This window comes from Oncorhynchus mykiss, chromosome 30 (assembly GCF_057628025.1).
Source record: "Oncorhynchus mykiss isolate SJ-2025 chromosome 30, ASM5762802v1, whole genome shotgun sequence".
Classification (NCBI taxonomy): Eukaryota; Metazoa; Chordata; class Actinopteri; order Salmoniformes; family Salmonidae; genus Oncorhynchus; species Oncorhynchus mykiss.
Genome location: NC_143051.1, coordinates 34,115,343 through 34,132,784, shown reverse-complemented (window position 1 = coordinate 34,132,784; position 17,442 = coordinate 34,115,343). Strand labels below are relative to the sequence as shown.

The 17,442-nt window shown below is 43.1% G+C and overlaps 1 protein-coding gene across 1 annotated transcript; it reads left to right on the top strand.

Moving 5' to 3' along the window:
- Positions 1-1,118: 1,118 nt before the first annotated feature.
- On the top strand, positions 1,119-4,092 carry LOC110512058 (uncharacterized). Its single transcript, XM_090228067.1, has 13 exons — positions 1,119-1,453; positions 1,670-1,785; positions 1,869-1,940; positions 2,030-2,113; positions 2,238-2,384; positions 2,474-2,554; positions 2,680-2,829; positions 2,946-2,995; positions 3,115-3,184; positions 3,286-3,372; positions 3,471-3,569; positions 3,676-3,756; positions 3,843-4,092. The coding sequence occupies exons 1-13, from the start codon at positions 1,288-1,290 to the stop codon at positions 3,978-3,980; spliced, it is 1,341 nt and encodes a 446-aa protein (XP_090084193.1). The 5' UTR covers positions 1,119-1,287; the 3' UTR covers positions 3,981-4,092.
- The last annotated feature ends 13,350 nt before the right edge of the window (positions 4,093-17,442 follow it).

Here is a 17,442-nt window from a genome sequence, read left to right as displayed (position 1 = left end):
CTGTTACAGTCTAGCCTTGCGTAGTATGCCACTGTCGTTGCGTAGTGTGCCACTGTCATTGAGGAAGAATATGAACACCATGATCATGGTCAAGTAGAGGATGGTAGTGGTGGTGATCTGTAGCTTGGAGAAGAAGTAGTGCACATCAAAGACTCACAAGACATCTCACCCATTGAGCATGATTGGGATGCTCGGGATCGACGTGCACAACAGTGGGTATGAGTTCCCGTCAATATCCAACAACTTCGCAAAACCATCGAAGAGGAGCGGGACAACATTCCACAGGCCTCAATCAATAACCTGATCAACTCTATGCTATATATATATTGCCAGATTATTGCTATCAACCCTGTTTGTATCGTTTGGAACAATGGTAGTGAAGTTTATTAAAATGATGTAGAATAGATGGGCCACCACAGATGTTACAGGCATCCACAGGTCTTGACCACCATGTTGCTAAGCTTCTTTAGCATCTTATTGTTATTTATTTAAATATATATATATATATATATATATATATATATATATATTAGCATCACATTGTTGTTGTCGTCGTAGAAGAGTACAGAGATGGGACTGAGCTTGGTGGAGGCCAGAACGCTTTGGGAACCTCATCAGGCTTCAAAAGGTGAACCTGCCATGAAAAAAGGTCAATCAGATTTATTCATACATACACTTTGATATAATCAATGATAATATCCTGTTTATAAAAGAGGTATGGATTATTATTATGCAGATGCTTCAGTGCTCTCCTACCTCAGTGTGATGTGGTTTCGCCCCCCTTGTCTGAATGTGGTCAATATGTTTTATCCCGGGTTGTCTGTGCTCCACAATAGTTTATAGCCCACTGAGCCAAAGCCTAGACTTTCAGAAGTTCGACAATAACAACCTCCATGAAACAAGCTAAAACATTTCAATGGGCCATTGACCTAGCTAGTGACTTTAAAAAAAAGATTTGGTCTTTAAGTTTTAGATTATACACACACAACATAGGAAAGCCTCTGGTGACAAAATAGGGTCAATGGAATTAGAATGATGACCAGGAATTGTATAGGATTCTAATGGTAACCATAGAGTTCCAAACTCGTTTCTATGGCAACACAGCTGTCAGTTTAGTAAACAACAATTTTCAAATATATCTGTTGCCATGAGACATCTAACCGTTAGAACATATCAGCGTTCTATTGAACGTTTTCTGTTCGAAAACGAGAACAACTTCAATTTGCTGTTTAACAACAACAAACTTGACTGATTTTTGAGACCTGAGATTGAAACATCGACTGGAAAATGCCTGGGTGCTTTTCAAGATTGACGGAGAGAGTGCGAGGACGTCGGCAGCCTTCTGCGTCGACAGGTTATTCAAATTCATTTATGGGTTGTTTTTGTTGTCTTTTTCCGTTTTGCAGGGTTCGCGATCGTCGGGAGGTGAACAGCGACAGCGACTTCGAAGAGGGTACGTGGAGTTTTAAACTTCTTATTTTACCACATTCAACATTGACAATGTAATTTGTGAAATGTTGTGTATTTCTGTAATCCAAACTTTCAAGCTAACGTTAACTTTAATAATTGTTGCTAAGCGATGCACTTTTGGACTTTTACTAGTAGTGACGTTAGTACGTGCTAAATTTTACGTCCTAATAATTGTTTGTTTTCCTTTTCCTACTTTTAGAATCAACTGTGCTGGATGAGGTCCAGTTGGATGTGCCACTGCTGCCAGTTATCCTTAATGTCCAGGATGCTGCTATCATCCTCGAGAATGTGCCAGATGTGCTGATTATCCTTGAGGTATAATTTTCTGAACGTTTTGGGTTTTATGTTTATAAAGTATCCCACATATTCATTCTGAAAATCTTTGTTGCCTGCTTTAGGAGGCCACTGATAATTGGCAGCTGATACCGATTAGGTTCAGCCCCCTGTACTGTGGGCCTGTTGTGATCAGGGTAAGAGAACCACACACAGTCACATCACCGTTACAATGTTTGCTGTTTCTAACCTGAATGTACTGTAATGTCACCCCCCTCTTGTGCAGAACAATGCTGGTCCGGTGGCTAAAGCCTGGAGAACTTTCCAGTTCTTCAGCCCCATTATCACCTACATGCGTGGGGGATCCCAGGTATGTGTCTTTGTAACTATCTAGTCCTAATCTACATTGTCCGAGTCATGTGATCAAGATGGAAATATGTTACAGCGATGGCTGATGTTGTTTTATTGATGTTACTTGTCGTTTCTCTCCACAGCAGGTGGTGGTGAGGATGCACCATGTGAGTAGGGTTCGAGGCCTGGAGACTCACCTGGTATGGGCCATCTCCAAGGAGACAGCCAGGCTTAGTCCAGAGGGCATCCCCTACTGTGCCACCAAGGTGCAGTCCGTCACTTGGATCCAGGTAAGATGTAAATACTACTGAAATAGTATTAGATTAGGCTTTTCTTCACTTATTCCATTTGGCCTTAACATGTCATCTCTCTCTGTCAGTATGTGGCTGGCAGGGTGACCCAGTATGCGTCTCACCTCCGCCACGAGACGTCTGTGGACGTGACGTTTGGCTGCTACCAGGTAAATAAACGTTTTCCTATGTATATAGAATACCAATTACTGGGCATTTTTCCATTAGATCTGCTCTGTTTTCTAATAATGCGTGTGTGTGGTAAACAGGTGTGTTGTGTGTGTTTTTGGAGCAGCAGACTGATGTCTCGGTGGTGTACGCCACTCTCCACATGGGGCCGGATGGGCTGCTCTCCTCCTCGGCATGGTCGGAGGCTGCCTCCGTCTCTACGCCCACCAATCAGCAGTTCACTGAGCCAGAGCCTGAAGGCCACAACTGCTATGAGGTCAGATGTTAGACACACAGCTACACATTCTATTGACTAGTAGCATTATTCATTATTCATTATTCATTATTCATTGCATTGGTCACTGATGTTGAATGTCTGTTCTGTTGTTGTAGGGCTGGGAGGAGGACCTGCTGCCTGAGGAGAGGGAGGTTCCTCTGCTAAAGTGAGTTCCTCTAAATGTCTGTGTAGTCTGGGCTTGTCAGATGCTGAAGGATAGTTGTCACCATGCTGTATCCCCATTGACTCTAATGGTTGACATGCTCCATTCCCTCCCTCCCACAGCCTCTACCTTACCACCAAGAGAGTCGAGGACATCGCCCTGAGGCTCGTCTCCCTGCGCCAGGCTTTCACTGTGAGTGGACCCACTTTTATTTTTTCTCTCTGTATCTTCTTGTTCTGTCTGTCTCCTAGGGGAAGATGGGTGTCTCACCCTAACTCTTCCCTCTTCTCTAGACACTGCTTGGTTCCACCCTGGGCAGGAACCATCTGTTTGTGGCAGGAAAGGTCCTAATGGGCGCACTGGTTCAAGCCCACCACATGGTAGCTCACTAACTCATTATTCATTCAAGGGAAAGAGAGCGTCCTCAGTGGGAAATGTGTTCTGTTCATTAACATCAACGCTCTTTGCTTTGTGATAGGACGAGGCCGAATTCATCCGTGCCTATAATGACTTTGTGGACTACCTGAGTGACCCCTCGAAGGAGATTGACATTGAGAGGGAGCTAGCTGAGGCAAAGGTGAGTTCATTAACTCTCATGTCTCACTTTGAGTTCTTCCACATGCATGTCTTTAAACATCACAGTATCTGATCTATTTGAAATCATTCCTATTTTCTTGTCCTAGATCCATCATGTTAACCTGATAGATGTCCTCTTTGAACTGGTGCTGTTTGGGTTGATGACAGCTCAGAAGTCCCTGATGGTGGTAAGTAGCATCTCACTGGTACATGTTTCGATGTCTCTATTAGCAAATTCACTTCAATTTTTCTTCTCTCTTCCTTTTTCCTTTAGCACCCTGGTGGGTTCATGGAGCGTCTGTACGCTCTCCTGTACTCCTTCCTGCCCGCTGCTGCCAGCATTGAGCCAAAGGCTGAGAGATACCTGCTGCTGCTCAATGTAAGAGTCAATAGTTTACTTCCTTATTCTTAGTTGACCTGAATAACAGGGTTTCAATGACAATTTACAGGGAGTAACTCTCATTGTCTCTTTCCTCTTGGTAAGCTAGTAACTCAGAGCCATTATCTATGGGTTGTGTGGTGTTCTCTTCAGGGCGGGCTGATGGCTCTGCTTGATGACATGTTTGGGCAGCAGCTGGCCTGGTACTTTAACCCAGAATCTCTGGTCACTGAGCTCTCCAGCCTCCTGGAGTACCACCTGGAGAACCTCATGGCCAGCATGTAGTCCTACTGCAGAGATCTGAAAGGCCACTCTCTCTCTCCGTCCATCTCTCTCTATCTCTGTCCGTCCATCTCTCTCTCTCTCTCTCTCTCTGTCCGTCCATCTCTCTCTCTCTCTCTCTGTCCGTCCATCTCTCTGTTTTTGTCCATCTCTCTCTGTCCATCTCTCTCTCTCTCTCCATCCATCTCTCTCCATCCATCTCTCTCTCTCTCTCCATCCATCTCTCCCTCTCCATCCATCTCTCTCTCTGTCCATCTCTCTCCATCCATCTCTCTCTCTCTTCATCCATCTCTCTCTCTCCATCAATCTCTCTCTCTCTCTCCATCCATCTCTCTCTCTGTCCCTCTCTCTCTCCCTGTCCCTCTCTCTCTCTCTGTCCCTCTCTCTCTCTCTGTCCCTCTCTCTCTCTGTCCCTCTCTCTCCCTGTCCCTCTCTCTCTCTCTGTCCCTCTCTCTCTCTCTGTCCCTCTCTCTCTCTGTCCCTCTCTCTCTCTGTCCCTCTCTCTCCCTGTCCCTCTCTCTCTCTGTCCCTCTCTCTCTCTCTGTCCCTCTCTCTCTCTCTGTCCCTCTCTCTCTCTGTCCCTCTCTCTCTGTCCCTCTCTCTCTCTGTCCCTCTCTCCCTCTCTGTCCCTCTCTCCCTCTCTGTCCCTCTCTGTCCCTCTCTCTCTCTCTGTCCCTCTCTCTCTCTCTGTCCCTCTCTCTCTCTCTCTGTCCCTCTCTCTCTCGCTCTGTCCCTCTCTCTCTCTCTCTGTCCCTCTCGCTCTCTCTCTCTCTCTCTGTCCGTCCATCTCTCTCTCTCTCTCTCTCTCTCTCTCTGGTCCGTCCATCTCTCTCTCTCTCTCTCTCTCTGTCCGTCCATCTCTCTCTCTCTCTCTCTCTCTCTCCGTCTCTCTCTCTTTCTCTCCGTCCATCTCTCTCGCTCTCTCTCTCAGGATTTGAGTACTTGAAGTGTTTCGTTGAATCTTGATTAGTTAACACCCCATTCAATTAATGTATTCTCTTGTTTTCTCTCCCCACAGGATTCTTGTGACACTTTGCCACCTAACAGGGATCTAGACACTAATGCACTACATTACTTTGCACTGAATTTTACATTTTTAAATAAAATAACTAGTATTTCAATTGCATTTGTCTCTGTCTTTTCATTTACTTGATCATTTCATCACTACTTCCTCTTCCTGGAGTTATGAGGCTAATATTACATGAACAATTATGCTTTATTCTTTGCATATGGAATAAACAACGTTTAGTTGATTTACAGGCCCACACTTTATGGCATTGTATTGTGATGTGTGATACTGTACTGACTCTACAAGCTGTCAAAAGTGTTCTACAGGGATGCTGGCCCATGTTGACTCCTTCCCACAGTTGTGTCAAATTTGTATAATGTCCTTTGGGTGGGGGGACAATTCTTGACACACCTACTACCATACCCTGTTCAAAGGCACTTACATAGTCTTGCCCAATCTCCCTCTGAATGGCACACATACACAATCCATGTCTCAATTTTCTCAATGCTGAAACATCATTCTTTAACCTGTCTCCTTCATCTACACTAATTGAAGTGGGTTTAATAAGTGACATCAATAAGGGATCATAGTTTTACCTGGTCAGTCTGTCATTTAAAAAGCAGGCATATAGTTTAAAGTCGACCACTTCAGTCTTGAATGTAACTTCTCACTATCTGTACTCTACATTAAGAGTCTGCCATTGTAGACTCAGTTAATATAGGTATTTTACTTTCAATTTGCCATGTTTTCCATTAATGTCTGAGCCAATTACCTTCTTTCCCACTGAAACCAATGTTATCGTTCATGTGAGAGAGGGTGTAGTAGTGCATACTGACCACTAGTTGGATCATAGCGTGGTTGGTGACGTTCATGTGAGAGAGGGTGTAGTAGTGCATACTGACCACTAGTTGGATCATAGCGTGGTTGGTGGCGTTCATGTGAGAGAGGGTGTAGTAGTGCATACTGACCACTAGTTGGATCATAGCGTGGTTGGTGGCGTTCATGTGAGAGAGGGTGTAGTAGTGCATACTGACCACTAGTTGGATCATAGCGTGGTTGGTGGCGTTCATGTGAGAGAGGGTGTAGTAGTGCATACTGACCACTAGTTGGATCATAGCGTGGTTGGTGGCGTTCATGTGAGAGAGGGTGTAGTAGTGCATACTGACCACTAGTTGGATCATAGCGTTGTTGGTGGGGTTCATGTGAGAGAGGGTGTAGTAGTGCATACTGACCACTAGTTGGATCATAGCGTTGTTGGTGGGGTTCATGTGAGAGAGGGTGTAGTAGTGCATACTGACCACTAGTTGGATCATAGCGTTGTTGGTGGCGTTCATATGAGAGAGGGTGTAGTAGTGCATACTGACCACTAGTTGGATCATAGCGTTGTTGGTGGGGTTCATGTGAGAGAGGGTGTAGTAGTGCATACTGGCCACTAGTTGGATCATAGCGTGGTTGGTGACATTCATGCAGGACCCCAGAGGGTATAATAATGTGTACATCACTTTTTCGAGGACAATTGGTGGACGACAGCTAGTTAGGCCTACGTTTTGAATTGTTGCATTTTGTTTTAAGTGGGTCGCCACGCGGTAAGTGTAATGCAACACTTTTTTTTGTTAACTTCAATCAATCAAATGTATTTAGAGAGCCCTTTTACATCAGCCGACTTCACGGTGAAATCAATAGAATGGGGGTTAGATGTTGGTGGTGTAGCGCTGTTTGAAGTAACACTTCACACTTGGAATAACCTATACACGGTTGGTTAGATGAACTTGTAGAGGAATTCCATTTTTATCTTGGAATGTCAGGTGTTGATTTCGGTAGGAAACGGACCACTTTTTTGTTAGTGAACTTCAAACGAATCACTTAGGATATCAACAGTGACAACGGTTGGCTGCTATTTAAGTGACAGTTTGACTGTCAAATCCATGTATTGGTGTGTGACCATCGACTTTTATAGAGAGAACGCGTTTAATTTTCTGTGCCATTTCATTCATTTATGTGGCATTTAATTTATGTCCTGCATAAGCCAGCGCGTGCGACAAAATCATCGGTACAAAACCAAAGATATTGATCTGTTTTAAGCAGTCAATCATATGTCATCTTGAAAACTATACACTTTTATACTAGCATCAATAATCTGAGGTAAAATTGATGTGTAATTCCACTACATTTTATGGGGTGAAAAATGCAGGATTATGGGAAATTAGTGTAATATATCATTTAAAAAAAATATTATATAATATATAATATACATTTTTCCAACAATTGTTTATAGACAGATTATTTCACTTAAAATTCACTGTATCACAATTCCAGTGAGTCAAAAGTGTACATTCACGAAGTTGACTGTGCCTTTAAACAGCTTGGAAAATTCACGAAAATTATGACATGGATTTAGAAGCTTCTGATAGGCTAATTGACATCATTTGAGTCAATTGGAGGTGTACCTGTGGATGTATTTCAGGGCCTACCTTCAAACTCAGTGCCTCTTTGCTTGACATCATGGGAAAATCAAAAGAAATCAGCCAAGACCTCAGAAAAAAATTGTAGACCTCCACAAGTCTGGTTCATGCTTAGGAGCAATTTCCAAACACCTGAAGGTACCACGTTCATCTGTACAAACAATAGTACGCAAGTATAAACACCGTGGGACCACGCAGCCATCATACAGCTCAGGAAGGGGACGTGTTCTGTCTCCTAGAAATGAACGTACTTTGGTGTAAAAAGTGCAAATCAATCCCAGAACAACAGCAAAGAACCTTGTGAAGATGCTGGAGGAAACAGCTACAAAAGTATCCATATCCACAGTAAAACGAGTCCTATATCGACATAACCTGAAAGGCTGCTCAGCAAGGAAGAAGCCCCTGCTCCAAAACCGCAATAAAAAAAGTCAGACTACGGTTTGCAACTGCACATGGGGACAAAGATTGTATTTTTTGGAGAAATGTCATCTGGTCTGATGAATAAAAAAAAATAGAACTGTTTGGCCATAATGACCATTGTTATGTTTGGAGGGAAAAGGGGGAGGCTTGCAAGCCGAAGAACACCATCCCAACCGTGAAGCACGGGGGTGGCAGCATCAAAGCATGCGCAGACCAGCTGGCTGGTGTGTTTACGGACATATTCAATCAAGCCTTATCCCAGTCTGCTGTTCCCACATGCTTCAAGAGGGCCACCATTTTTCCTGTTCCCCAAAAAGCTAAGGTAACTGAGCTAAATGACTATCGCCCTGTAGCACTCACTTCCGTCATCATGAAGTGCTTTGAGAGACTAGTCAAGGACCATATCATCTCCACCCTACCTGACACCCTAGCCCCACTCCAATTTGTTTACCACCCCAGTAGGTTCACAGACGACGCAATTGCAATCACACTGCACACTGCCCTAACCCATCTCGACTAGAGGTCGACCGATTAATTGCAATGGCCGATTAATTAGGGCCGATTTCAAGTTTTCATAACAATCGGTAATCTGCATTTTTGGACACTGATCACAGACGATTACATTGCACTCCACGAGGAGACTGCGTGGGAGGCTGAAAACCTGTTATGCCAGTGCAGCAAGGAAGCAAGGTAAGGTGCTAGCTAGCATTAAACGTATCTTATGAAAAACAATCAGTCTTAACATAATCACTAGTTAACTACACATGGTTAATGATATTATCTAGCTTGTCCTGCATTGCATATAATCGGTGCGGTGCCTGTTAATTTATCATTGAATCATAGCCTACTTCGCCAAACGGTTATTTAACAAGCACATTCGCGAAAAAAGCACTGTTGTTGCACCAATGTGTACCTAACCATAAACATCAACGCCTTGCTTAAAATCAATACACAAGTATATATTTTTAAACCTGCATATTTAGTTAATATTGCCTGCTAACGTGAATTTATTTTAACTAGGGAAATTGTGTCACTTCTCTTGTGTTCTGTGCAACAGAGTCAGGCTATATGCAGCAGTTTGGGCCACCTGGCTCGTTGCGAACTGTGTGAAGACCATCTTCGCCAAACGGGGAATGACTTAACAAAAGTGCATTTGCAAAAAAAGCACAATCGTTGCACGAATGTACCTAACCATAAACATCAATGCCTTTCTTAAAGTCAATACACAGAGTTATATATTTTTAAATCTGCATATTTTGTTAAAAGAAATCCAGGTTAGCAGGCAATATTAAACTAGGGAAATTGTGTCACTTCTCTTGCATTAATTACACGCAGAGTCAGGATATATGCAACAGTTTGGGCCGCCTGGCTCGTTGCAAACTAATTTGACAGAATTTTTCGTAATTATGACATAACATTGAAGGTTGTGCAATGTAATAGGAATATTTAGACTTATGAATGCCACCCGTTAGATAAAATACGGAACGGTTTCGTATTTCACTGAAAGAATAAACGTTTTGTTTTCGAAATGATAGTTTCTGGATTTGACCATATTAATGACATAAGGCTCGTATTTCTGTGTTATTATGTTATAATTAAGTCTATGATATATTTGATAGAGCAGCCTGACTGAGCGGTGGTAGGCAGCAGCAGGCTCGTAGGCATTCATTCAAACAGCACTTTAGTGCGTTTGCCAGCAGCTCTTTGCTGTGCTTCAAGCATTGAGCTATTTATGACTTCAAGCCCATCAACTCCCGAGATTAGGCTGGTGTAACCGATGTGAAATGGCTAGCTAGTTAGCGGGGTGCGCGCTAATAGCGTTTCAATCGGTGATGTAACTAGCTCTGAGACCTTGAAGTAGTTGTTCCCCTTGCTCTGCAAGGGCCGCGGCTTTTGTGGAGCGATGGTTAACAATGCTTCGAGGGTGACTGTTGTCTGTGTGCAGAGGGTCCCTGGTTCGAGCCCGGGTAGGGGCGAGGGGACAGACTAAAGTTATACTGTTACACTTGGGGTCATTTGCGACCAAGCTTTAACTTCCTGACTGATGTCTTTAGATGTTGCTTCAATATATCCACATCATTTTCGATTCTCATGAGGCCATCTATTTTGTTAAGTGCACCAGTCCCTCCTACAGCAAAGCTTGAATTTGATATTAGTTCAAAGAAATGATTAGGTATTTACTTATTAGTTAGATTGTAAATGTTAGTTACACATTAATAATCAATGAATTACTTGTTTGTTTCTTTAGGAATCATTATATAAGCACCACTAGGCAAATTCGGGCTCATGTTTGAGTGGCAGACATGCCCCTTGTTCTTACCAGATGCTGTTGAGGATGAAGAAGAGCTGGATGAAGATGCAGCCAAGGGGCAGGATTCCCCCCCATGACAATTCCGGGCATGGGCTTGGTGAAGAAGGAATGTTTATGGATCTGCTGAGTGATATGGTTGGTTCGCACTGACTGATTGTCAAGGAGTGCGTAACTGGTGGCATGGAAGTCAAACGCAGGAGAGCAGAACTTGGTAAATAGCCGAAGCTGTTTAATGTACATAACTACCGGCTTACAAAATAACAAAACACATGGGCACAAAAACCCGTATCGCACCATTACATAAAGCACACGTACTTACAATAAACAATTCCCGACCCCGCACGAACTTCGGCAGAAGTCGTGACACTGATTAATTGCCTGGAGCACAGAGAGTAGCATAGAAACTCATCAAGACATTGTTAGACCCTTGTTAGTGTGCTATTTGCTCTGATAGTTTTGCCAGTGTGAAATAAATTGCAAACACGAGGGAAATGCACATGATGTAAGATGCCCTGAAAGAGTTATTCATACAAACAGTGTTATTAACAGGTGATACTCACACGCCTCTTGGAGCCGAAGTAGGCTAGCCGCCCATGAAGGTAAGGGTCACGGAGATGCCAAACCACAAAGCCAAGATGGCCACCACCGGGCCGAAGGGGATGGCTGCCAAGAAACCATCCACCCACAGGATCAGGTTAACCAGGAACAAGTCTGAAAACAAGACCCTAAGAGGGAGGGAAAACAATGGGTGGGGGAGGTGTGGGACAGTAAATATCTCACTGGACAAATGGGCAACAGCATCACCCTAATAAAATCTAGACATGTTTAAAGATTTTTCAGTCAAGTATGTTGCCATGATGTGTAGAATCTGTTATTGACAAAGGGAATATTGATAGACATGTCTTATGTGGGCAGAAATCTTAATTTAACTGCACTGTCCAAGCTATTACAGTGGGAAAAAAAACATGCTCTTGTTTGAGGAGAGTACACAACAACACAAAAGGTAAATAATGTACTTACATTCAGTAATCTTGCTCTGATTTGACATCCTGAGGGTCCCTGATAAAAATGTAGCATAGTTTGGTTGAATAAAATCCATTCTTATATTCAAATGTAGGAACTGGATTCTACAGTTTGAACCCCTGCTGTCTCTGGCTCCACACCCACCCTGTCCAGATGGGTGAAAGTTAGTGTATAAGCTAATGATCCATCATTTATGACATTCCTGGGAGTGTGTAAACTTACATTTTGTATTACCATACAATTGTTGTATGATCTCTATACTTATATATTTGAAAATGTATCAATTGACCAATTCGGCACATTTGGGCAAACTTGATACAAAATATTGTCCTGTATTGCCATGCTTCACTGGATCAATCTGGACCTTTATACACACATTGCTGCCATCTAGTGGCCACAATTTAAATTGCGTCTAAACTGAAATAATACATTTTATTTTTGTATTTTTTATTTCACCTTTATTTAACCAGGTAGGCTAGTTGAGAACAAGTTCTCATTTACAACTACTACCTGGCCAAGATAAAGCAAAGCAGTGCGACAGTGTGTTACACATGGAAAAAACAAGCATACAGTCAATAATACAATTGAAAAAAATAAAGTCTATATACAGTTTGTGCAAATGGTGTGAGGAGGTAAGACAATAAATATGCCATAGTCGTGGAGTAATTACAATTTAGAAAATTAACACTGGAGTGATAGATGAGCAGACAAAGATGTGCAAGTAGAAATACTGGTGTGCAATAGAGCAGAAAAGTAAATAAAAACAGTATGGGGATGAGGTAGGTAGATTGGGTGGGCTGTTTACAGATGGGCTATGTACAGCTGCAGGGATTGGTCAGCTGCTAAGATAGCTGATGTTTAAAGTTAGTGAGGGAAATATAAAAGTCTCCAGCTTCAACGATTTTTGCAAATTGTTCCAGTCATTGGCAGCAGAGAACTGGAAGGAAAGGAGGCCAAAAGAGGTGTTGGCTTTGGGGATGACCGTGAGATATACCTGCTGGAGCGCGTGCTACGGGTGGGAGTTGTTATCGTAACCAGTAAGCTGAGATAAGGCGGAGCTTTACCTAGCATATATTTATAGATGACCTGGAGCCAGTGGGTCTGGCGACGAATATGTAGCGAAGGCCAGCCGACTAGAGCACACAGGTCGCAGTGGTGGGTGGTATAAGGGGCTTTGGTGACAAAACGGATGGCACTGTGATAGACTGCATCCAGTTTGCTGAATAGAGTATTGGAAGCTACTTTGTAAATGACATCATCGAAGTCGAGGATCGGTAGGATAGTCAGTTTTACGAGGGTATGTTTGGCGGCGTGGGTGAAGGAGGCTTTGTTGCGAAATAGGAAGCTGATTCTATATTTAATTTTGGATTGGAGATGTTTAATATGAGTCTGGAAGGAGAGTTTACTGTCTAGTCAGACACCTAGGTATTTGTAGTTGTGCACATATTCTAAGTCAGAACCGTCCAGAGTAGTGATGCTAGTCAGGCGGGCAGGTGCGGGCATCGAACGGTTGAAAAGCATGCATTTGGTTTTACTAGCCTTTAAGAGCAGTTTGAGGCCAAGGAAGGAGTGTTGTATGGCATTGAAGCTCGTTTGGAGGTTAGTTAACACAGTGTCAAAAGAACGGCCAGATGTATACAGAATGGTGTCGTCTGTGAAGCGGTGGATCAGGGAATCACCTGCAGCAATAGCATGGCCTTTCTCTTGCATTTCAAAGATGATGGAACAAAAACAAACCAAAAAACAGTTTTTTGGTTTGTATTACATTTTACCAGATCTAATGTGTTATATTCTGCTACATTAATTTCACATTTCCACAAACGTCAAAGTGTTTCCTTTCAAATGTTATCAAGAAAATGCATATCCCAGCACCAGCTGTGCCACCAGAGACTCTGGGTTCGCGCCCAGGCTCTGTCGTAACCGGCCGCAACTGGGAGGTCCGGGGGGGCGACGCACAATTGGCCTAGCGTCGCCCGGGTTAGGGAGGGGTTGGCCGGTAGGGATATCCTTGTCTCATCGCGCACCAGCGACTCCTGTGGCGGGCCGGGCGCAGTGCGCGCTAACCAAGGTTGCCAGGTGCACGGTGTTTCCTCCGACACATTGGTGCGGCTGGCTTCCGGGTCCTTGCTTCAGGTGTAACAGTCGTCGGAAGAAGTGGACCAAGGTGCAGCGTGTTATGTGTTCATGATTCGTTATTAAAACCGAACACCAAACAAAACAAAAGAACAACAAACGTCACTTTGCGTAGGCTACGCAGAGCTAATAAAAAACAAAAAAGGCTCTCTCAGGTCAGGGCGTGACAGTACTCCCCCCAAAAGTGCGGACTCAGGCCGCAAAACCTGAACCTATAGGGGAGGGTCCGGGTGGGCATCTATCCTCGGTGGCAGCTCTGGTGCGGGATGTAGACCCCGCTCCCCCTCTTTCTCACCCTACTTAGGTGGCGCCTCTGGTGCGGGGACCCTCGTCGCCGACCCCGGACTGGGGACCTTCATTGCGTGTCCCGGACTGGGGTCCGTCGCTGGGGGCACCGGACTGGAAACAGTCGCTGGAGGCTCCGGACTGGAGGCCGTTGCTGGAGGCTTTGTGCCATGGATCATCACTGGAGGCTTCGGGCCATGGATCATCACTGGAGGCTTCGTGCCATGGATCATCACTGGAGGCTTCGTGCCATGGATCATCACTGGAGGCTTTGTGCCATGGACCACGCTGCTTGGTTCGTTTGTGGTGGGATGTTCTGTAACAGTCGTCGGAAGAAGTGGACCAAGGTGCAGCGTGGTACGTGTTCATGATTCTTTATTAAAACCAAACACCAAACAAAACAACAAACGACCACCGAACGTCACGTTCCGTAGGCTACGCAGAGCTAACAAAAAACAACATCCCACAACCTAAGGTGGCAAAACAGGCTGCCTAAGTATGATTCCCAATCAGAGACAACGATAGTCAGCTGTCACTGATTGAGAACCATACCCGGCAAAAACATAGAAACACAAAACATAGAAATAAAGAACATAGAATGCCCACCCAAATCACTGACCAATCCAAATAGAGATATAGAGATAAAAGGGCTCTCTCAGGTCAGGGCGTGACATCAGGACCTGAGCTACGGGAAGTTAGATTTGGTGTAATTTTAGGCGAAAATTGAAAAAAAGAGTACGATCCTTAAACTTCTTATGGCTTAGATCCCGTTAACGGGATCGATATGACAGCAGCCAGTGAAAGTGCAGGGCGCCAAATTCAAAACAACAGAAATCTCATAATTAAAATTCCTCAAACATAGAAGTATTTTACACCATTTTAAAGATAAACTTGTTGTTAATCCCACCACAGTGTCCGATTTAAAAAAGGCTTTACAGCAAAAGCACACCAAACGATTATGTTAGGTCTGCACCTATTCACAGAAAAACACAGCCATTTTTCCAGCCAAAGAGAGGAGTCACAAAAATCAGAAATAGAGATAAATGAATCACTAACCTTTGATGATCTTCATCAGATGACACTCATAGGACTTAATGTTACACAATACATATATGTTTTGTTCGATAAAATTCATATTTATATCCATAAATCTCAGTTTACGTTCAGTAATGTTTTGCTTCCAAAACATCCGGGGATTTTGCAGAGATAATAAATCATGATAAACATTGATAAAAGATACAACTGTTATGCATGGAACTTTAGATAAACTTCTCCTTAATGCAACTGCTGTGTCAGATTTCAAAAAAGCTTTATAGAAAAGCACACCATGCAATAATCTGAGTACGGCGCTCAGACACAAAAACGAGCCATGAAGATATCCGCCATGTTGTGGAGTCAACAAAGTCAGAAATAGCATTATAAATATTCACTTACCTTTGATGATCTTCATCAGAATGCACTCCCAGGAATCCCAGTTCCACAATAAATGTTTCATTTGTTCGATAAAGTCCATCATTTATGTCCAAATACCTCCCTTTTGTTCGCGCGTTTAGCCCAGTAATCCAAATTCATGAGGCGCGAGCAGACGAAAAGTCAAAAAGTTCCGTTACAGTCCGTAGAAACAAACAATGTATAGAATCAATCTTTAGGATGTTTTTATCATAAATCTTCAATAGTGTTCCAACCGGAGAATTCCTTTGTCTTCAGAAATGCAATGGAACGCAAGCTAAGTCTCACATGAACGCGCGTGACCAGCTCATGCCACTCTGCCAGACCACTGACTCATTCAGCTCCCATTCCCCCCTCTTTCACAGTAGAAGCATCAAACAAGGTTCTAAAGACTGTTGACATCGAGTGCAAGCCTTTGGAAGTGCAATATGACCCCATAGACACTGTATATTCGATAGGCAATAAGTTGAAAAACTACAAACCTCAGATTTCCCACTTCCTGGTTGGATTTTTTCTCACGTTTTTGAAACTTCAGAGTGTTTTCTATCCAAATATACTAATAATATGCATATATTAGCAACTGGACCTGAGTAGCAGGCAGTTTACTCTAGGCACCTTATTCATCCAAGCTACTCAATACTGCCCCCAGCAGTCCCATGGGGCGGCACACAATTGGCCCAGCGTCGTCCGGGTTAGGCCGTCATTGTCAATAAGAATTTGTTCTTAACTGACCTGCCAAGTTAAAGGTTAAATTAAAAACACAAAAAAATTAAAAGAAGAGACTTGCTTGGGCAAAGAAACACAAGCAATGGACATCAGACTGGTGGAAATTCGTCCTTTGGTCTGACGAGTCCAAATTTTAGATTTTTGGTTCTAACCACTGTCTTTGTGAGACGCAGAGTAGGTGAAAGGATGATCTCCGCATGTGTGGTTCCAACCGTGAAGCAGAGGTGTGATGGTGCTTTGCTGGTGACACTGATTTATTTAGAATTGAATACACACTTAACCAGCATGGCTACCACAGCATTCTACAGCGATACGCCATGCCATCTGGTTTGCTCTTAGTGGACCCATTATTTTCAACAGGACAATGATCCAACACACCTCCAGGCTGTTCTTAGGGCTATTTGACCAAGGAGAGTGATGGAGTGCTGCATCAGATGACCTCATCCCATTTGAGGTTTGGGATGAGTTGGACCACAGAGTGAAGGAAAAGCAGCCAACAAGTCCTCAGCCCTAAGAACAACTCCTTTAAGACTGTTGGAAAAGTATTCCAAGTAATGCCAAGAGTGTGCAGAGCTGTCATCAAGGCAAAGGGTGGCTACTTTGAAGACACTAAAATATATTTCAATTTGTTTAAACCTCTTAAGGATTGTACCCTTTTTTCCATTTTCACCTAAAATGACATACCCAAATCTAACTGCCTGTAGCGCACGACCTGAAGCAAGGGTATGCATATTCTTGATACCATTTTAAAGGAAACACTTTGAAGTTTGTGGAAATATGAAATGAATGTAGGAGAATTATAAACACAGTTGGTAAAAAATAACACAAAGGGGAAAAAACGTGTTAATTATTTTTGTACCATCATCTTTGAAATGTAAGAGAAAGGCCATATTTCCAGGCCAGGCGCAATAAAAGTTTTGGCCACTAGATGGCAGCAGTATGTGCAAAGTTTTAGACTGATTCAATTAACCATTACATTTCTGTTCAAAATGTTGTAACACTACCTAAATATGCCTAATTGGTTAAGTTCATAACTGTGCACTCTACTCAAACAATAGCATGGTATTCTTTCACTGTAATAGCTACTGTAAATTGGACAGTGCAGTTAGATTAACAAGAAGTTAAGCTTTCTGACAATATCAGATATGGTCATGTCCTGGGAAACTTTGTTACTTACAACCTCTTGCTAATCGCATTAGCATACGTTAGCGCAACCATCCCGAGCCCAATACTATAGCGGTTAACACTTTTTTTTGGTTACTACATGATTCCATGTGTTATTTCATAGGTGTGATGTATTCACTATTATTCTACAATGTAGGAAATAGTAAAAAAATAAAAACCCTGCAATGAGTAGTTATGTCCAAACTTTTGACTGGTACTTTATATATATAT